The sequence below is a fragment of the Pholcus phalangioides genome, unplaced genomic scaffold (genome assembly GCF_987345545.1).
Source record: "Pholcus phalangioides strain wild (caught in Gottingen) unplaced genomic scaffold, Ppha-v1.0 ptg000015l_1, whole genome shotgun sequence".
Classification (NCBI taxonomy): domain Eukaryota; kingdom Metazoa; phylum Arthropoda; class Arachnida; order Araneae; family Pholcidae; genus Pholcus; species Pholcus phalangioides.
In genome coordinates, this window is record NW_028301608.1 from 36103309 (window position 1) to 36126321 (window position 23013).

A 23013-nucleotide genomic window follows, 5' to 3' on the forward strand; every position below is an offset into this window, starting at 1 on the left:
TGGAACCTCGATTATACGACTTTCAAGAAAGCGTCAAAACGTCGTATACATAGAGTAAGAATAAGGATTCATACAGTAGAACCTTCCCCTAACGGGCATTTCCCGTTAACGGACACTTTTACGATCCAGGCTCCCGTAGAATAGGGCTTAAATGTATTTCATTCCCCGTTAGCGGACAGTAAAATCAGGCAAACTCTAATTTTTTTTTTCCGAACTTAATATTTCGTCATAAATCGGGAATTTATCACATTCAATTAAGTGAGATTATTGTCCGATCTCAAGCTGTTGTTGGTAAATATGGTAAATCATCTCGTTCGCACCGTACGAGCTGTGATCTCAAATTGGAAATGTGGAATTTTGGCTAAGAGAAATTTGAGTTTGATGTGAGATGAAAAAAAGTGTATGAATGTAAGTGATGTGTGTGGAAAAAATGTTATGTAAATAGGAACATAATCAAAAATTGGCATTAAATATCATTGGTTGATATTGACTATCAAAAATTGGTTTCGTCAAATAAATCAAGCTATATTACAAACGTTTTCTGCAAACTTCAATCGAATTTTAATCAGATTGATCGAGTCGATTAACTGAACTAAAATTTTCAACTGAGATTAGCCAGTAGCGTAACTAGGCAGGTGCGCACCCACACAGGGCTAACTTGGAAGGGGGGGGGGCAGAATGGGCCTAAATGCAAATTCTTGCACAGGGCACAGGAATGGCTAGTTACGGCACTGAGATTAACAACCGACCCGATTAATCGAACCAGCCCTAATAGAAACCAATTGCGACCGAAGGCAAACGTCGTATAAATGTGATAGTCGTATAACTGAGAGACGTATAAACGAGATCCCACTGTATATGGTGGTATTAGATGCACCCGAGGGTTTTTCCTGATAGTTACGGGGTTAATTTCATCATAATTCATTGGTTTCGTTTTCTGAAAGATAGATAGAAAACGCAATGTTTCGTATAGGTCAAATCATTTAAAATGGAAGGGGAAGAGAGATCTCGTTTTCTCTCACCCTGTGTTTTTTTATTTATTATTATATGTAGCAGCAGCAGGGTCATCTCTATTACACTTTTACATGATGTTTTCAGTTATGGAGAGCGGGGAGAAAAAGCAAAAAACTGGGCTACAATGAGTGAAAATTCATGAATCGTTTTCTTCGTGATCATGACTATAGAAAGTTGTTTAGGTTATCACATAACGTGTATCACATTGCTGAAAAGGGTTTTTGGGTTTGAAACTGACCCTGTTATCTTGCTGGAATTTATTTATTATTTTACTTTATTTCTTTTTACTTTTTTTCTTATCATGATGATGATGATGATAGGGAAAGTAGGAGATTTCCCTTTTTTTTTTCTGTTCTTTTTACGCAATGTTTTCGTATAATGGAATAATACAAGAAAGAAAAATTCACGATTTTCTTTTCTGAGGAAAAAAGGAATAAAGAGAAAATCAGATGTTGCCCTACAAGTTTTTTATTTAATTCATGGAATATTATCGAATTATATTATAATTCTGTACCACACAGATGTATAACACCATTGGTAGCTATTAAATAAATAGTGAAAAAAGCTCGAACATTTCTTTTATTCTGCCTTGCTTCTGAAATTTGAATTCGTCTGGGGTTTTTTTGTAATTGATTTGAATGTTCGTGGTGGGAGTAAAGTCTACGACACATTGAAAAAAATAATAATAATGATTTGGCATTAAAAGAGGAGTCTACATTTAAATACTGCGGAGAGTAGCAATCACTTCAACCAATGCCACGCGGCCCAAGTGTGGTCCTCGGAGCTTTTTTGCTGAGGCCCGCGTCGACCATTTTGAGAAAAAAAATAATTTGAAAGCTCTTTCCACTGAGATCTGTATTGCTGTTTTTGGAACTGTGAGATGCTTTCCAGATTTCATTGTAATGATGCGCATTAAATACGTTGGAAGTGCCGTTGTAATAATAACGGGGGATCTGGAGCCCCCTAAAAGCACTTTTTGAGACCTATGATTTCATTTCACACTTATAGTTTTTCTAATCGCAAAATTTGACATTTAAAAAGAACAAACAAAACCTTAATGAAAGAAATAATTTCAGAATTGCTGAAAAAAATAATTTCATAATTGATGAAAATTTAATATTAATGAAAAAAATGCTGCAGAATCACTGAAAGAAATAATTGCAGAACTACCGATGGAAGTAATTTCAGAATTACCGATGGAAGCAATTTCAGAATTATTGAGAGTACAGTAAAACCTTTTTTAACGGACACCCCCTCAGATGCGGTCACCCCTCTTTTACGGCCAAATGATAGTTTCTTCTTTGTGTGATGAAAGTATGCATTTCAAACTTCAAATCCCTGATTAACGATCACCTCTCTTTTACGGCCAAATAATTTCTCCCTTGAGCGATAAAAGAGTATGCATTTCAAACCCCTGATTAACGGTCACCCCTCTTTTACGGGGGAGTTTTTTTTTGTCTCGCCGGTGTGCGCATACTTTCACACATACACATGTACTTTCATAATTAATGAAAAAAATATATTCAGAATTATTGGAACAAATTTCAGAATTAATAAAAGGAATAATTAGCAACAAAAAAAAATCGGAATTGGTGAAAGAAATAATTACAAAATAAAAAATGATTGTGAGCATATGCAATGGCATGACTTGATGGCCCGCGTGCTTCTCAGAAAGTTTTAATTTAGCCCGTAATGTCTGAAAGATTGAAGACTCCTGGCGTAGAGTTTTTTCTCTTTTTTCGAAAGAAATACTTTTTTCTGGACATTAATGCCAAGCTAAACTCGGAAAAAAAAGTCTCACAGATGGTGCTGTATCACGAAAAACCAGACACACATAAAATGCGACACAAGTAGGGCCGCAACTAGATGCTTGGTCAGTCGGGACAAGCACACGCGTTTTGGCGCTCCCCCTGCAAATGTTGACGGAGAGGTTAGAGGGTGAAATTAGCGATCTCTCTGGTCCAGCGCCATCGATAGCAGACTCACCTGCTACCCCTTAGTTCCGGCCTTGGACACAAACAGTTCATAATTAATGTTTATCATGATTTGCGTTCGTAAAACTACCAAATTTTCAATATGAACACCCTTTGTAATACGGACTACATCTGTACGACACTCGATTTCAACCCACACATAGACAGAGAGAGAGAGAGAGAGATTCAGCTCTCTATCATTGATTTCGGGAGTCTCGATTACTTCTGAATCTTGTCTTCAGTTCCTCTATGATTGTTGCGCATATTTCCACAAGATACAATCAATGACAATGGGGGGGGGGGGACTCGAAATGTGAGAAAATGACTGAAAAAGGGGGGGGGGAAGATGACCAAATCTATTGTCCTATCACTTTGGTCTCCCTCCCCTCCAAGAGAAATACCTCACAACGGACCTGGGGAGGGGGAGAGTTTAAATCTGAAGACCGAGGTGTGGACCAAATTTGTAATAACTGGCTGTATTCACTATAGCCAGTTTTCCGTGTATCTTTGTAAGTCGTAAATCTCTTTTGTCATAGAGTAACAAGTTTCATGAAACACAAATCCAACTAAACAAAAAGTATGCACTGTTTGTGTCACATTTTATGTACGTACTAGCTACAATACCCGGCGCTGCCCGGGTTTTCTTCAATGAGGCTTTTTGGATCATGCGATATCTCCCTCTTTCTTTGAGGGACATGCAAACCGTGTCTAAGTTAACCAATATGGCGACGTCCTGCGCGACTCATGAAATAAACAAATCTAAATTTAAAGAAACGTAGAAATGAATAGTCCCCCTCCCCTTTTTTTTTATGGGTGTTAGGTATTTCGATTCCCTCCCCCTGAACTTCAAGTTATCCATCTCTGCCTGTTTCAGCTTCCAAAAGGGCTTAATTAAAGCTGTGGAATTTTTTCGATGCACTTTACGGGGCCCATAACTAATTTTAAAAACATCCTAAACTATATGAATTTATGCAAATAAATATCAAAAGACAATACGGAGAACTTAATTTTCATGATTGAGAAGATATAAATAAAAAGTTGAAATCAATGTTATTACATGGATATCCAACTCAAAAGTATATCCGGCAAATTATTCATATTTTTAATTTTCTGGGCTTCGTATCTCCAAGTGAATTCAATATTTCAAAAATCGGGAATTCAATTTAATTTTTAAAATTATTGATGTGGCAGGAACCCCTCCACACCACTAAATTTCCGTATTTATGCAGTTAAATCGGCAATTTTAATACTGATTTCTATGAGGATCACCCTTTTCCTGACCCTCAAAGCGATGATGGTGATGATTATGACGTCTATTCAAAAAGCCTCATTACTGAGAGTATTGAAAATGTGGCAAACCATTATAAAGGCATAAACTATTATACATAACTGGCAGCATTAAAGAAGTGACAAACCATTGTAAAGACATAAACACGTCTGAAACTCATCGTTAGGGAACCACGGTAACCAAAGTAGACGTTCGGAAAGTGATTGTTGAGGCCCAAAAACCATTGTTGCCGGACAGTTTTTTGCCCATTTGGGGCATTTGCCCTGGTCTGACGAAATTTTAAAGTAGCCTATCGTTCAAGTCGGGTCCCATTTGGTATATATGCAAAATTTGGCGACGATCGATCTAAAATTGTAGATTTGTATAGAGAACATACACACACACACACAGACAGAAAATCAATTTTATATATATAGAAGATAGACTACAAGATATACGGAAGACTGGATGTTGTGAAGATATTTATTATTTGAGATGTTAATTTTTTAAGGAAGGAAAAAACTCATCTCTGCCTCGAGTCGAACCCGGGTCCCTCGATTGCCGGACGAGTGCTCTGACCACTAAGCTACAGAGGAGATAGAGATTCACCGTCCATTGCACGATTCCGTTCGGCATATATACGCTCTATCTAGCGAAGGGAAATCTCTGTCTCCTCTGTAGCTTAGTGGTCAGAGCACTCGTCCGGCAATCGAGGGACCCGGGTTCGACTCCCGGTAGAGGCAGAGATGAGTTTTTTCCTTCCTTAAAAATTAACATCTCAAATAATAAATATCTTCACAACATTCAGTCTTCCGTATATCTTGTATTAAGAAGTGGAGAGCGACATTCATGTCATATATATAGACTAGCTATAATACCCGGCGCTGCCCGGGTTTTCTTCAGTGAGGCTTTTTGGATCACGCGATTTCCCCTTCTTTCTTTGAGGGACATACAAACCGTGTCTAAGTTAACCAATATGGCGACTCTTGAAAGAAACAAATCCAGAAACGTAGAAATGAATACATTTTTTTTTTTTCCTTTTTCAAGGGGCGTTAGGTATTTTGATGCCCCCCCCCCGAACTTCAAGTTATCGAGATCTGCCTGTTTTCAGCCTCCAAAAATGCTTAATTAAAGCTGTGGAATGTTTCGATGTACTTTCACGGGTTCATAATTAATTTTAAATCATTAATTAATTAATTTTAATCAAAAGACATTACGGAGACATTAATTTTCATGCTTGAGAAAATATGAATAAAAAATTGAAAAATCAATGTTATTGTACGAATATCCAACTCAAACAGCCGGTCCGGCTAATTACTTCATATTTAATCTCCTGGGCTTCGTATATCTCTAAGCGAATTCAATATTTCAAAAATAGAGAATTCTATACAATTTTTAAAATTACTGATGTGGCAGGAAACCCCCACTAAATTTCCGCATTTCTGCATTAAAATCGGCAATTTTACAACTGATTTCCATGAGATCATCCTTTGCCTGTCCCTCAAAGTGATGCTGAGGATGACTCTGACGACTATTGAAAAAGCGGCAAGCCATTGTAAAGGCATAAACACGTCTGAAACGCATTGCTAGGGAACCACAGTAACCAAAGTAAACGTTCCGAAAGTGATTGTTGAGGCCCAAAAACCATTGTTGCCCGACAGTTTTTAGCCCATTTGAAGCATTTGCCCTGGTCTGACGAAATTTTAAAGTAGCCTATCGTTTAAGTCAGGTCCCATTTGGTATATATTCAAAATTTGGCGACGATCGATCTAAAATTGTAGATTTGTATAGTGAATATAGATAGTGTATAGAGAACATACATACACACACACAGACAGAAAATCAATTTTATATATATACTAGCTATAATACCCGGCGTCGCCCGGGTTTTCTTCAATGAGGCTTTTTTTGGATCACGTGATATCTCCCTCTTTCTTTGAGGGACATGCAAACCGTGTCTAAGTTAACCAATATGGCGGCTTCCTGCGCAACTTCATGAAACAAACAAATCTAGATTTAAAGAAACATAGAAACGAATATATATTTTTTTCTTTTTTAAGGGGCGCTAGGTATTTCGATCCCCCCCCCCCCGAACTTCAAGTTATCCATCTGTCTGTTCCAGCTTCCAAAAATCCTTAGTTAAAGCTGTGGAATTTTTTCGATGCACTTTTCACGGGCTCATAACTAATTTTAAAATATCCTAACCCACATGAATTTATGCAAATAAATATCAAAACAGACAATATGGAGACATTAATTTTCATACTTGAGAAGATATAAATGAAATCAATGATATTGCTCGAATATCCAACTCAAAAGTATAGGTTTGGCTAATTACTTCATATTTAATCTCCTGGGCTTCGTATATCTCTAAGCGAACTCAATATTTTAAAAATCGAGAATTCAACACAATTTTTAAAATTATTGATGGGGCGGAAAATCCCACTAATTTCCGCATTTCTACAGTAAAATCGACAATTTTAGCACTGATTTCTATGAGGATCACCCTTTTCCTGACTCTCAAAGCGATGCTGATGATGATTATGACGTCTATTCAAAAAACCTCATTACTGAGAGTATATTGCAAATGTGGCAAACCATTATAAAGGCATAAACTATTATACACATACTAACAGGATTAAAGAAGTGACAAACCGTTGTAAAGGCATATACACGTCTGAAACGCATTGCTAGGGAACCACGGTAACCAAAGTAAACGTTCGGAAAGTGATTGTTGAGGCCCAAAAACCATTGTTGCCGGACAGTTTTTTGCCCATTTGGGGCATTTGCCCTGGTCTGACGAAATTTTAAAGTAGCCTATCGTTCAAGTCGGGTCCCATTTGGTATATATGCAAAATTTGGTGACGATCGATCTAAAATTGCATAGAGAACATACACACACACACACACACACACAGACACACACACAGAAAATCAATTTTATATATATAGATTTATATCGTGTCGATTTTTTTTACAGCGCTATCTGCGAGTTATATTTTGAAGGCTCTTTTGTTTTTTTAATTAAGGGGACACAAGACTGCTAACTAATGTACTGCAAGTCATATGCAGTGATTATTTTTTAGATTTAATTATAATTTATTTGTGATGTTTTACTTGTAAAATTGAAAGTTTACAATTTATTAAGTTATTTATATATTAATATTTTAAAATTCCATGTATGTATATGAAGTACCGTTTCTTTTTGTTTCAATTGGTATGGTCCTCTCGTATTTTCAAGGGATCCCGGTGACAAGTCTGGATGTGCATGAAGGTATTTGCGTATGTATGAGCTATCGCAGCTGCGCCTTCACTCAGCGAGGGCTCTCGTTCCACTAAGTTTCATAAATGTGTGAGTTTTGAGGCAAACAACCCCTGTATTAAAATTTTCCCCTGCAGAAACAGTGTCTTGCGCGCATGATTTACATTGGTAATTTTTGACCTATGGTTTTTACTTTTTTTCTCAAGGGGATTCCTGATGAATGTGAAATTCCAATGAACTAGGGTTTTTAAGAAATTAGGAGGAAAAGTTTTTTTTAATTCAAAATTTAAACATTTTTTAAATCTTCAATCAATCTCAAAGAACCTAGTTCATTCTATAGCCAGTGTATCGGTTTGGTAAGTTTAAAAAATTCCATAATGTGTGTGATTGGTCAAACCATTTTCGAGTAATTATGCGCATAATGACAGTAATTGACATTTTGAGAATTGAAGTTTAAATACTGTGAAGTATTTTTTTATTTGTGTAATGAAGTCCTTTTTTTAAACTCAAATACATAAAAGCAACCTCAATGATCAATAGCGTAATCGGTTGTTAACATTACCATCATGTTTTGTTACTTTAGTTTGGCATTTTAATGCTTTGAGAAGCTTGCCGCTTCAATCAATCGATGCACAACAAGTTGAAAAAACCATACATTGGAGAAGTAATGAACAAATATTCACGTGTATTCATTTTTCACTCTGTATTTTACTTTTGTTATATTCTATGAGTAATATTTTTGAGGTAAATTATATGCGCATGCCATTATAAGTATTTTTCTGCAAGTCGTTCTTTTTTTCATGTGAATTTTTGAATTTTTATTACTTTTTAAAATTTGTCATGGAATTTTCACCCTCTCTGTATATCCAGTAATTAATTCACAAAAGTTGGGACGATGAAAATTAGCAGTTCACCATGAACTACATTTCTGATGTATAAGTATTATTTGCTCATCTATATAATCCATGAACTGTATTGATATATCGACAAATGCTATTCATTTATCGAATATAGAGCGCAAAATAATCGAGTAAATTAGTTTTTAATGTCCGTTTATTTAAATGTTCAATAAAATAAAATTTTTCTACTGCGTATAATAAATTACAAGTCACAATAATTTCATTAATGTGTGTGTAGGAAGTATTTTAAAAGCAGTCGGAGATAATAGAAAATATTTTTGATTTATTGTAGCGACATTATTCAATACGTATTCAATAAAGTATCGTTTAGAAGAAAAAATAAAATTTTAAGAATACATAGATTTATATCGTTCGTCTAAAACACAGTTATTGTATTATATCAATGAATGGAAAAACTTTTTTTAATGATACTCATGCATGGACTGATAAACATTTTTCAGAGCATGAAATTTTTTTTTCTGGGTCCTTAATTTCGTCTTTTTTCACTTTCTATTATGACGTTTGACAGACGTATCAATTTCTATTCGGTGTTTTAAAAACAGTTATTAGAGTTACTGCGTCAGAATGATGTTTGGAAAACTCTGGCATGTGTTCGATTTGACAGTTAATGAAGTCGTACACATTATTACTTCGAGATGAGAGTAATATTGTTCTATTGTGTGAGGTAACACGATGAGTGCCCGAAAAGTTCGAACCTTCTGCGGTTGATTCTGAAATTGAGATAAAAATAAGAAGAAAAATTAATAAAAAAAGAAAAATCTCGTGTGCTATGATATTTTCAGCTATAATTTTTCATTCATGATATTTCACGCTTAAATTTTCATCGGAACGGAATAGAAGAATTTAAATTTTATATGGTCCCCCCAATAAATAAATAAAAATTGTATACGATCATAGTATGCTTTGGCTAGGTTTGGATCATAGAGGCTGACCGTCTGTGCTCCTTCGAAGAGGAGTTGTCTTCAAGAACGTGCATATGAGGTGAAATTCAATTTGACATGATTTATTGAAAACGTATACAGGCGTTCTCCGCTTTACGCGATTTATTGGTTCCGCAAAATGGTCGCGTAAGACGAAATAGCGTAAAGTGAGATGAATTTAAATGGTTAAAGATAGGGATGTGGGTTTGTTTTCTTCAGAAGGATTAAAAAAATTGAACCCAAGATCAAAGGAACTTTTTTAAGGAATTAATTGTTCTAATATGATAAAATGAAATATTAAAATTTATATGAATAAATCCCGTAAATTTAGCCAATATGAATGAATAAATTAATAGTTTTTGTGTCTTCACTAATTCTGATTGATTATAGTGGGTGTGGATGCTTCTTTTCCATAAGAAGAGCTTATACCATAGTCTCCCAAACTTTTTGTTCCATCGCCAACCTTCTTCAGAAATTGTTCCTCTCATCGCCCCCAACTCAAGTAAACCCATAGGATCCTATGTTGAATCAGTAGGTTCTGTCGTAGGTTCTAAAACACTGGCTTATACCGTGTTCTTCGGCTCTTTGGTAATATGGTAAATATTTTTAATGAAAGTCGAGATTCGGTTGACAAGCAGAATTTTTCGTCTCCTTATAAATCTTTGGTATAAAATTCCGCATATTTCTCGCAAATATGGAAATTCTAATTTTACTGGTACCGCTTTTTTTTTCGATTAAATTTCTCATGGCATTGTCAATGAGTTACCAAACATTGTTTATCAGTGAGATCTGGGGAGTTTGTATCTGAGAATTTCTCATATTTGTCTGCTACATAATCCAATCCAACGTATTTCGTCGACAAAGGATTTAACTATCTTCAATTTGCAAGCCCATTTCCAGGATAAAAGTTGAACTCCAAGCCAACTTTTGCATGTATGGAATTCCTAAAATCAACTTTTAAAAATCGAATTATAGCGAAATCGTGTAAATCGTGGGCTACCTGTACATCGTGTTTGTTAATAAAAAATAATGCTGATGTATTAAAATACACAGTGCACGAGAAGTCCTGCACATATTTTAAAAATTAATAACAAATCATCCAATTGGCAAATAAAAGGTGCAATTTGCACTACATAAAATACTTATCATGGCCTAGAGTTTTTGTTTGGACATACTGAAAAATTTCAATTCTCACTGTAAAACGAATAACTCGATATAACACATAAAATGCAACTCAAACAGTACATAATCAATGTTTAGGAAAATTTGCGGGACATAAAACTATCACATTTCAATGTGAGTGCCCTTTCTAGCTCGGACTACATCTCGGACTACGTCATAAAACAGAACCTTGAGGTATACCTTTATGGACTGTTTTTCTAGGTATGAATTTTCTGTATTCTATCACAGAAAAATGATTTGAGGAATCCATATGGGCTTTCTAAAAAACTAACAAGTTCGGTTCATTACTAATGCTATCAAAAGCTCTTTTGACATCTATATATATTGTACAAATTTTAGTGATCAATTTTCACATTTTTTAATAAATTTTAGAATTCTTCTGGAGGAATGGTAGAAATGGAGAGAGTAATATATTCTTCCATCCGCCTTTTCTTCTTCCTTTTTTTTGCCACTCCTCATGATAATTATGAAATGGAAAGATGATCAAGTCTTGATAAAAATTGAAATGTTCAAGCGATTATTCTGAATCCGTAGACTGGCCATCGAATTGTGTGATCAAACCTCACCACCACTCAAAAACAGAGAAGGAAAAACATTTGTTTTCGTACTGTCTGATTAATGCAGCATTATACGAATATGACCAAACCAAATCATAATTATAATACAAGTATCTCAAATTAATATTTATTTTGATGGCGTAAGATTTAAATGACATTTTTTTTTTCTTGTGTGCGCAATGAATGATTAGAATCATCAGAATCGAACAATCTGATCAATGATTCGGGACATTCATAAAAAATTAAGGAAACACCGCTGAGGGAAAAGATTATTTCAACGTATTACATAGGAAATCTTCATCGATAGAAAGATTAAAACAAATCACTTTATCAAATACGGAAGTTTTTACGATGGCTTTAATGTAAGAATTAAGACCATTGGGAACGCTTTACGAGTCATAAAAGCCACGTGAAACCGATTTGTTAAGAAATAATTCAGACATTTATTTTATCTTTAACAGGCGCCATTAAATTGTTTTTCTTTACTCATTATCCATTTTTTCTGAAAAAATAAATGAACCCATAGAATATATATATATATATATATATATATATATATATATATATTCATGCAAGTTTAATCATTTTCACTAAAAAAGTTCATGATGTCATTTTCACTAAAAAAGTTCATGATGTCATTTTCAAAACATGATAAATCTCATGAACTCATTCACATTTCTTATATTTGCTAATCATCATTTTTAAAATTGAGGTGAATTCATGATTTCACACCTTATCCAAGAAAGATGTAGGAATTCACTCTACTAATACGTCAATTTTGAATAATATTGATCGTTACAATATCTTCTAATGCAACATCTCATTATACTACAGTGATACCTCGGCAAACGAACTCCTCGACTTACGAATTTTTCGGCTAACAAAATTTTTTTCGTGGTTTTCTGCCTCTGCAAACGAATAGGGATTAAGCTAACTAACATTTTTATTGGTATGGATCAGGGGTCTTCAATCCATGACTCACGAGCCAAATTTGGCCCTAAGAGCTTTTTTTTTTGGGCCCGCTAACCATTTTTATAAAAACAGCTAATTTACATAGAAAAACGCATAAATTCCAAAAAAAAGAAGATCGTTCAAAAGCTCTGGCCACTGAAATCTGTACCGCTGTATTTAGAACTGCGAGATACTTTTCAGAATCAATGATAATGTTATGCATTTGATATATCAGAAGGGCCGTCATAACGAATTCGGGGACCTGGGCCAAAACAGTTTTTGATGCCTACGTTTTCATTTTGGGGTACATAATTCGATAGGCCAAATTCGGCATCCGAAAGATATACTACATAGTTACAGAATTTAAAATGATAAAAAAAAAAACACTTACAATTTCCGAATTGTAAAGACTGATTTCAGAATTGTTAAAAGCAATAATTCATGAAAAAAAATTAAGGATTTTTTAAACAAATGATTTCATAAAAAATTAAAATTTAAAATTAATGAAAAAATCAATTTCAGGGTTTGTCGGGTGAATTTCAGATTTGATAAAAGAAATAATCAATTTAAAAATTTAATCAATGAAAGGAAGGAAATTATTCGAAAATAAAAATTCAAACCTAATGAAAGAAATTAATTCAGAGTAAATAGGAGTATTCAATAATTTGGAGAACCCTGTTTAATAACCGAGAATACCGTGGCATGATTTGGTGGCCCGCGGGCTTCGTAGAAAGTATAATTTGGCCCGCACCGTCTGAAAGGTTGAAGACCCCTGATATAGATGAACATGATAACCTATTGCGGCTTTGTTAGGTCAATTTTTGTGCCAGCCAATCGTCATAGGAATTTCTGTCACTCGAGCCCGATCAACTTCGGAACACGATTCCACATTGGAATATTTTTCCAGATGTACCTCCACTTCTCTCTTTGAAATTTTCGAACCATTTAATTTAAAATGAAAGATTCAGCTAAAGTAGAAAGTGCATTGAGAAGAAAAAAAGAACCTATGTTTTCAGAGCGCGCTTTCTTTCAGTGCAAGACTCTTATCATCAAACTGAACAGTCTTGGACCCCCAAAGCTTTGGCCTTTCATTCAAACCAAGCATAACTCCGGTCCTATCGCAATTAATTGGCAGAAGAGAGTTAGAAAGTTTGTTTGTTTTTTTACATTAGTGAGTTGCGCCGAAAATGTGAGTTCGTGTGTGTGTTCCTAACATTAAAGAGTGTCTATCTAGTGTTGCGTCTGATTTTTCAGTGTTGCCATCTATATTTGAAATTGTGAATGAAGTGTAATGTTTGAATATTTGTACCGTTGTAGGTCTGTTGCTCTATGTGGCCAGAATATGGAAAGAAGCTTTGGTCTGGACATTCTAGGAGCTTACCTTTTCCATCTACAAGTGTCGGACACAAAAATGAGCTGACCAAATCACAATAAGATAGGGACACCTAAAAAATCTATCGGGTTGTGTCAGCAGTTAGTAGATCAAAGTTGGTGTTGGTTGTGTGCAAAGAGTGAAATAAAAAGAACTCAAGTACCTTATCTTCCTTTAAATTCTAATTTATCAAATTTTGAAGTTGTTCAATTTAGCTTTCGAACAGTTTTTACATCGCTCCTTTGGTGTTTTAGAAAACTTATACCTAAATTTCTGGCACTGCCTGGCACGAATTGAATTGTTCCGAATAGAAACCTATGGGAAACCTCGTTTCGGCTTACGAACGTGATTCCAGTGCGAATAATCTTCGTTAATCGAGGTATCGCTGCATATGTTTTATCACGTTATATCAGTTGCATGCTGAATTGGCTGCCGCTGTTATAGGATGAAGTTCTGATTCATAATGTCCGTGTATATGACAACCACATATTAGAAAAATTATTAAAATGATAGACGTTCACCCTTTTTCGAACGCGGATCAATTAAACCCTGTGTAATATATTTTTCTTTCTCTCTATCCTATATATACACACACACATTCAATATTCTGTTTCTGCTGTTTTCTAATCCTGACTGATGTTAAAACCTGCTGCACCTTGGTATTTCGGGTCACCAGCGACGAAACAGGTCTTCGGAATAGAATATATTTGTAATAAGTTTCTCTCTCTCTCCTTGTTTTCCACTGACACACTTGGCCGACTTCTTCTGACGCTTCTTTGCAATGTACGCTTGCGCATGTTTTGGCTGAGACTTCGCGGAAAAAGCGAGGAAAAACAATCGCCAAGGATCCAAACAACCTGTTCAACAAGGTGCACAATTCAGTGTCATTCGGCTGCATGCAGTTGAGGTAATCGAGTGGAAATCATCATTAGCATGGTATTTACTCCACTGTCCACCACGTGCTAGGTGTGTCATCTTCTTCGATCGTTCTTTACTCTATTTCACACACGCGTGCTTCTTCTCTTTACGTTTTTCCGTATAATTCTTTCTCACTGTACAGTTTTCAACATGACGGTCGATCCAAAATACGAGTACGCTTCCGAAACGAGCCTCGAGCATGCGAGTTACATGAAAAACTCTAAAGCTATCGGTGTCCTATGGGGTGTCTTCACCATATGCTTTGCTATCATCGTAGTGGTGGTGTTCATTCAACCACATTGGCTCGGCGACACCAAAGAGAGCCGTGGGACTGGACACTTTGGACTGTGGCAAGCATGTCGGATGGTCCAGGATGGACAAGATGTGCTGTGCGAGGGAAAACTGACCGATTTCAGTTCTATTCCGGCGACCGCTTTCAGAGCGGCTACCGTTTTTGTTGGACTAGCTGTTGTCATCATACTTCTCTGCATATTGTGTATGGTCTTGTTCTTCGTCTTCCATTCTTCGACGGCATTTCATATCTGCGGTTGGATGCAGGTTTTCTGCGGTAAGTTCATCTTCACATTCCTCATTTACATTTTTATTATATTGCTAATAATTATCATATAGTGCTACATTCAGTAATTTCTACAACATGTGTTCATTACACTCTAAAAATGTATGTATTAATTGAATTGTGAAGCTTCCAATGGACTTCCATGGGTTTTCGAATATTTTCGTATCGTTTCACATGATCGGTGCTGTGCCTAATGTTGCAAAAGGCCCTGGGTTCATTTACTGATAAAATATCCTGATAAAAAATCCTAAATATGTTAAATATTGAAAATTTTCAATTTCCAAAAAAAAAAATTCAATAGCTCTAAAAGAAACCAACTTTCCTCCCCAATTGTGGAATTCAAATATCTCTGTGAACATTGCACTCACAAACGCGGAATTTTTTTTTTTTTTGACATCAGTAGATTGTAGATTGTAGATAGTAGATTGTCAGCAGCATTGTAGATGCGTTCTTGAGCCCAGGGTGTCCGTATAAAGAGTTAACATTTTCATTTTAATAACTATACAAAACCACTTGCAACATGAATGACATATCTGAGTACTATGCTTTATTTGGATACTTTTTCTAATTTGAAGTCCGCCTTTAAGATCAACGGTTCGACAGTAAAATACCATACGGGACGTATGGTATTTTTATAAGTTTTTTTTTTTTTAATTTATAAAAATACCCCAACTTTTTTCAGCCACCTCGTTGGGCATTTTGTCTGTTGTGACCTTGTATTTGTATTTGTTACCTATGCACCCTGTGTACAACATCTAGCTGCAAACGTAAAATATAATACAAAGTCAAATCTTCGCTGTACTCAAACGAGTACAAAGGGTACAAATGGGTTAACTGTAGATTGTTGTATTTATTCTTTGGGTATTATAATATTATCCTTGGCCGCGGCACGAAGTATAAATCCCTTATTTCTTCTTTATTATCTCTCAAATTCCTTATTTCATAGAATGGTACTTGGTTCTATTTCTCAGTAAATTACCTGGTGTGATTCAACTGTACTACTTTTAAGGAAAATAACCATCCGAAAGTATTTCGAAAATTCATCAATAATTTTTGAAAATTTTGAACCACCCAATTTTCTAAAAATATTTCGAGGTATTGCCGAAACTATATCGGTTTCCATTCTTATGTTTTAAATTAAAGATCTGTTGATTTTACATTGAATTTTGGACGAAACACGAAATAAATTATAACGCTATTCTTATAACAGGGATTTTCTAAAGTGTGCGCCGTGAGATTGGTCTGAAGTGCCGAGAGAAATTGCCAGAGATGAAGTTATATTAAATTTGGCGGGGGGGGGGGGGGACCGACAGCGATTTTCTATCGATTCGGTATTTGATGGCACCTCAAGATAGGACGGGGGTGCCGCGAGATATATGTATTTAAATAATATTCCAATATTTCAATGGTACGTTAACGTTAAAAGTTTTGAAATCCTTGCTTTAAATATATAAGAAGGAAAAATAACTCCACCTATATTGAGAGTTTCTTCTCTGTTAGAACATTTCTGTTAGACCATATTACTGTTCGATTCAAAAAAAAGAAAAAAGGAAAAAAAAGCCGTCATATATATTCCATCTAGAGATGATTTAATGCTGGAAAATACGCAAAAGTTCATGTCCAAAAACCATTGCCCGTGACCCTGCTACGTATTTCGCAAGCACTTGATAACATTAACCGATAACAAAAGGAACAATTTAACACAAATGTGGTTTACGTATTCAAGTAAAACTTCTCAGAAATCACGTTTTTTTTTTCTATAACAAAACGTTTTTCTACTGTCCTGATTATATTCCCGTTTGTTAAATACCAGTAAAAACAACAAAAGTGTTACTTCGCCCACCATCGGAGTTACCGTTTAATCGAGAACACTGTAAGAGACGTCTCTCGAATCATTAGCATTCAGTGCTGTTTTGGTTCTTTCATTCATTGCATGGAAGCGTTATTGATATCATGTTTGGAACTAGGGATATTCTTATATATCCTTTTTATTTTAGAGGCTATTCACGTGTTATATAGATTCTGTTTCAACAAAAAAGAAAGCAATTAACATTAAAAGAGGCACAGCCTTGGCTTGACGGGGAAGCCGCGAATGAATGAGGATGAACTTTATTGAAATTTACATGCTGCTCCCCCTGTTATTTCATATTCAAATCACGATTTCGAACAAATGTTGGAGATACATGGTGCCTGGGAAAAATTATAGCTTCAATGTGTTATTTCTTAAAGACATAATCCAGTAATGGGTCCGGTTTTTCCGTATTGAATATCATTTTGGTATTCGGAGGGAATTTTAACATTAACAAATGAAGCATGGATGATCTCAGATGAAGTTTGTGTAAATTATACTGCCTTAATGCGAAGCGAGTAATGTGAATTCGATGAAATATTTCTAGATGATGATATGAGGTCATCCCGAATGTTCTGAGCGGTTTTTTTTTAAGACACGTGTTCCAGCTGCTACTGCGTCTTTTCTTGATATTGAAATAAACATATTGTGGAAACGCGTGAAAGTTGAAAATCTACTGAGATGTAAAGTCTGGCCTTTCTCGTTAATTGATGCATTTTGAATTGTTATATGAGGTGTCCAATACAACCGATTAAATTCGAATTTAAGGCATTCTTAATATTATTTTTCTTAATAGAAGTGGATGTGGTTCGATCTATATAGAAATATTTATGAAGTTTTTATGGAGATGATGCTTTACGTCGATAACAGTTTAAAGCTTTAATATCCGGGCATTTCGGTCTTCAAGATGAGTATCAGAGGGAATGACCAGTTTAAGAGGTTGGCGTTATCGTAAAAATTGAGAGAATTCCGGATTCGATCGCTGGAAATTTAACAGATTCCAAACATTCTGTACAAAAATCAAGTACACGTAAGTTCAAGTACACTGCTTAACCCTGTCACAGCTGACGATACTTTGAAGCACGTGCCCCACTAATTTATTAACGTTCGTAAAATCTCGTACACATATGTTGTTAAAAAGGATTTTGAAGTATAAAGGCTGTACAAATAATTTGCAATCACTAGATGATATCCCGAGTATGGGACAACTAATTTTTCAAATATCTTTAATTGATAAAATTCAGTTAGATGTTTCGCCTCTGTAAAAGTGTTCACTGCATTACACGAAATTGTAATGCAGTAAAAAACTGCTTTCACAAAATATACCTAAACATATGTATAAAACAAATTATGGTTTTCTTTTGCAGTAAAATAAATAAATGTTCATTATTATGTATTACTCAACATAGTTGAATTGGTATTTTTTTAAATTTTTATTGTAAGTGTTTAGTTTAGAAGACACCAACGAATAAGGCAAATACACAAAAAATAATAAAATTATTATTGAGCGTGAAGATTTGGTATTCAACCCAAATGAGAAACTCGGTCAGCGAAACTAGTGGTTAAATTTTTCCTCTGAAGATGGCACCCATTGGTGTTGAAATGCATTAGAACTTTTATTATTTTTTGTGTATTTGCCTTATTCGTTGGTGTCTTCTAAATATTCTTGGGCAAAGTGGATCAACTCTTCTAAGTGTTTAGTGCTGACGAAACTTTCAAGTACCAGGTTAATTAATTCGTTTTGCGTACAAGATAAATTTAAAAAAAAAATGTTTTTTAGACCTTAATTAGAACTAAAATGAACTACCAAAAAAATACAATTAGTTCATTTTGGCAAATTTTGACGTTATTTTGTAATGGCGGTAGTGAAAGGGTTAAACTGTATAGAATTCGGTTTGTGAAATTCTTCTGGAACGTGATGGAAACCAGTGGTGCATTTACAGGCTGGAAGAGAAGGGGCCGGGGAGGGGGGGGGGTATAAACTAGGGGTGGCAAATGCGGGGAACGGGTCACCAAAAAAATTAGACCGAACGGAAGAAAAGGCGGCAAAATAACAAATCCACCTCTGACGAAAACGACCTCTATTGAGGCTTAATTTCTGGTTGGTTACCTTAAGGTGATTCCGAGAGACACTGGGGTATGTTTTCTTACATCTACCATATACTACTCCTCCTCCTAACCAGATCATGGCCCACCGCTCTGTCTCAATGAAGAGATTTCAGCAGGTTGTCAAAGATCTGGGCCGTGCTGGTGGAAGCTGCGCATGTACGTGTGTTGTGAACCTGACGTAAAGTTTGTTTCTGTGCAATGTTTGGTACGTGTAGCGCTGCACACACGTACCATACTAACAAGAGCACTACATTAAAAAAATAAAGTATATGGAAAATTCCTTCCTGAAGTGATACTACAAAGAGATGGTATTTTTGCTTCCAGACCATCTGAACACTAAAATATTGGAATTTTGAAAAAATAGCTTAAATCTGAGAAAATTATAAAGAAAAATAAAGTCTGAAACTTTGCCCTTTTATTCAGAAACGAGAGAAACGTACACGATGTTCGGTACGATCCAATAACCACAATGATAACATTAGAAATTTTTCTTGACAATTATCGCAAATGGGTATTACTTCTCGGTATGTATTAATCACTATGAATAACCAAAATGAATTCTATTATTTAATCATAAATTTAAGGTAAATTTCAACCGCATTTTTCTCCATACTTATATCACTTTTCCTTTCCCAAGAAAATTTTTTAGAGAGTGAAAACAAGTTTCAGCTCTGATTTTCCTAATTCTTCCGTATAAAAACGAGCAGGAAAATATACAACGATAATGGTAATCGGTGAGTGGGATATTCCTCTTAATTGTCTTCATTTCGTAGTATTCATTTTAACAACATTCAGCGTCTGGGTGTCGAATCCACGTCACCCAGAAAACGAGTTTCCCCGTCGTACAAGGTTACGTACAATGGGAAAATTCTTCCGATTCTTTCGATCATTAACGATGGTAATAAATTAAGCGAGTTTGTCGAAGAATCAATTAGATATCGGGGTCCCGTTTTGTTCAATTAAACAGTCGGCGTCGTCTTGAACTGGTAGGCTAGTCGTTGTATATTTCAGCGAAAAATCAAGACGTCGACGACGTCTGAACGTCTTTATAACGTCTGTCCTCACGTTGTCGTCGGTCTGTCGTCTTTTTTTTTTTCCGAAGACTATTTTTGCCCACCGGTGCAAGTTGTCCCTCGTAGCCCTGAACAAGATGGTCACTTGCCCTACTGTCTCCTCACGTTGTTCTCCCTTGAGGTCAATAGAATTACTTCTCTCTTTTACGATCCGAATAACAAATAGTTCTTCGAGATAATTGCGAGCTTCTCGTAAAAAAACTGTTGCATTTTTTTTTTCTCTCCTTTCTTCTTCCTCTTCTCTTTTCTTGGAATATAATAAGGAATTTGACCGTGTAATTTCTGAATAAAAATGCATTTTTTTCCTATGTATCGCGAAGCTAATTAGGTTATGGTGATTGGGTCAATGGGACCTTTCTCTACTCCTTTTTTTTTTTTTTTTGTTTTCTTGTATGTTTTAGCGTCGTAACTCGTGTTTTGTACGTACTTTCAGTGTTGAAACATTCAGGAATTATTCATACACTAAAAGTAGCGATTGAGAAATACTCTCGAGGGGAGAGTGATATACATATGTAAAAATTTGTGATTTCACGGATATTACGGGAAGGTGACAACTGTGCGTGTCTTGCACTTTCACTGAATTCATTTTGTGGCAATAAATGACAACGCCTCGATGTTGAAGATTGGTAAAAGAGCCGTAAAATGTATTTCGAAATTGACTTTGGTTTCGGGCATATCCTTGGGAAGCATGCAGTATTTTGATTTTGGGTATTTAGTAGCATTATACGACAAGGTTTTGTTAATCTCGTGGCATTTTCAAATTTGAATATGTGGCATGTTGAATCGAACTGAAACACTCCCAGATTCAAGTATCTTTAACATTTTTTTGCATAAACATATGAAAATTATTCAAAATTCAGTTGATTTAGGGATAAATTTCTCCCATTTATCATTTGCAATCCCACAACATGGATGATGATAAATTTGAAATAATAAAATGACTGTATATTGACATTTAATTGATTCACTTGTTAAAGTAAAATAACGTTGTATGTTTTAGATTTTATTTACCTGCTTAAAACTTTAATTTTACGAACTTTTACAAAAAAAAAGATTAGATATATTTTTTTAAACGTGATCCTTATAAAAGGCTCTATGTATTTTATATTGTCCATAATTCTGCTGTGAACGATTCCGATTGTGAATTTATTTCATGGGGCTTAGCATAATCCAGAATAGATGGAATTTTAATGATCAAACACTCAAAATGTAATGTAATTTAACGTCAAAGAAATTAATGAATTTCATGATTTCATTAAAATTTAGTCATTTTATAACTTTCCTACTTTTATATATTTGTGTAATTATTTCATCATTTTTACACGCATTTGTATTTCATTTGTGATGCAAGTACTTCATCTGTCTTTCGAAAATACATGTAATATATAAATAAATTATTTCACCGAAAAATCATTAAAAAAACAATGCTTATTTCAACAATAATTGTTTTCTCCCCGTGAAATTAAGGCAACTGACCAAGTGCGGGGGGGGGGGGGAGACTTTTTTTTTCTTTTAAAACTGTGATTTTCAAAAAACAAATGGGGTTTGAATCATAATACTGTACGAAATAAAGAAATCCAGTGAAATTTCTGAAATATCTCAAAAACTTTTTGTAGTGTATTAAGTGAGAGAAACATAAAAACTACAGTCAATTTCTTGTTTACAACATTTCTTAAAACTCCTCTTCAATGTATTGTTAACAATGCGTTTTTCTCACCAGTATATGACACTGTTTTGCATGGAATTCTTAAAAATGGCATTTCTGCCATCACGCACTATTGGACTTGGCATTCTTAGAAATGAAACTTCTGTGTTTTCGGAATACTAAGCATGTGCATTATGTGCTGAACTGACTTCGCAAATGCGTTCGTATGCTTCAATTCACATCACAGGGACATTTTTTAACACGATAAAGCCAAACCTTTGGCAGGCGGAAAAAATGTTATTATAGAGAAGGAACTTTACCGGAATCATCGTGAAAAAAAGAAATTTGTTGCATTCCATGTCCTGTTTTCACTTGCTAGTCTCCAGTTATAATGATGAAATAAATGATTTCGCTGAAACATTTTAAACAAAATAAATGTCTAAACATTATTTTAACGACAACAAAAAACGAATTTAACGGCAAAATTCAATCTGTATACGCCTCCTATTAAAGTCCATTAAAACTACTTATATTTATAAAGAATGATTATCCGAAATATCCAAATTATTAAAAAGTATGTTTGTCTCAACCACACCCAAACAAAGAATATATAAATATAATTAAGCATTGCCCTATCCCAGAACCAAACAACGCAGGGTCTATATTAAATAAAACCCAATAACAATCCATCTTCTTGCTCTGACCGTAGGTACATACACAAAATATCATTCAGATTATCAACGCAAATCATATTCCTGAAAATAAAACATTCAAACACACGAATCCCAAACAGGAAACATCAAAAGCACAAAAACTAATGGTAAACATTTAGATTCGCCTGAATGGTAATAAACTGTATGCAAAATAATTATTCTTTTACGGTGTAGATGCCCCAAATATATCAATCAAGGCCGTCCGAAATTTATTATGCGAAAGTGTGAAAAAAAAAGTGCACTGATAATAATAATGCGTGGGTTCCACGACTCATAGGAATACATTTTTAATAGAAACGAAGGGACAACAACCCAGTTTTTAGTATCAGCGAATTCGGTTTTCCTATTGTAAACTCTTAAAAAAAAAAAACCTTTGTTAAAGCTACTCTAGACGGAGGAAAACTATTTATTATAGTTTTTTTTTCCCCGCTGGTATAAGGATATTTTCGGAACATATAAGAGTGGAAAAAAAGAGAGCAATTTCGGTTCTTAATTCAGAAAATAAAGCGTCCATGTTGTTAAAATGGATCGTGATGCAACATATATATTCCCGCATGTCCCTACAGTTATTCATATTCTTGTTATCTTCTACTGGATCTAGTAGCTACTTGAATCTTAAAAATGGAACTTTTTCTTCCCGTATACACTTAATATGACTTCCCACGATATCATTTTAAGCGGTTTTTGTTTCGAGAAAAATAGAAAAATACG

General features: G+C 34.9%; 1 protein-coding gene across 1 annotated transcript in view; it reads left to right on the plus strand.

Annotated features, from left to right (window-relative positions):
• Nucleotides 1–14298: 14298 nt before the first annotated feature.
• The window catches only part of LOC149075932 (LHFPL tetraspan subfamily member 3 protein-like), an 88886-nt gene continuing 80171 nt past the window's right edge, over nt 14299–23013 (plus strand). The window contains exon 1 of the mRNA XM_089243446.1: nt 14299–14904. Coding sequence (XP_089099572.1) covers nt 14487–14904 — 418 coding nt within the window. The 5' untranslated portion in view covers nt 14299–14486. The remainder of the gene's footprint in view (nt 14905–23013) is intronic.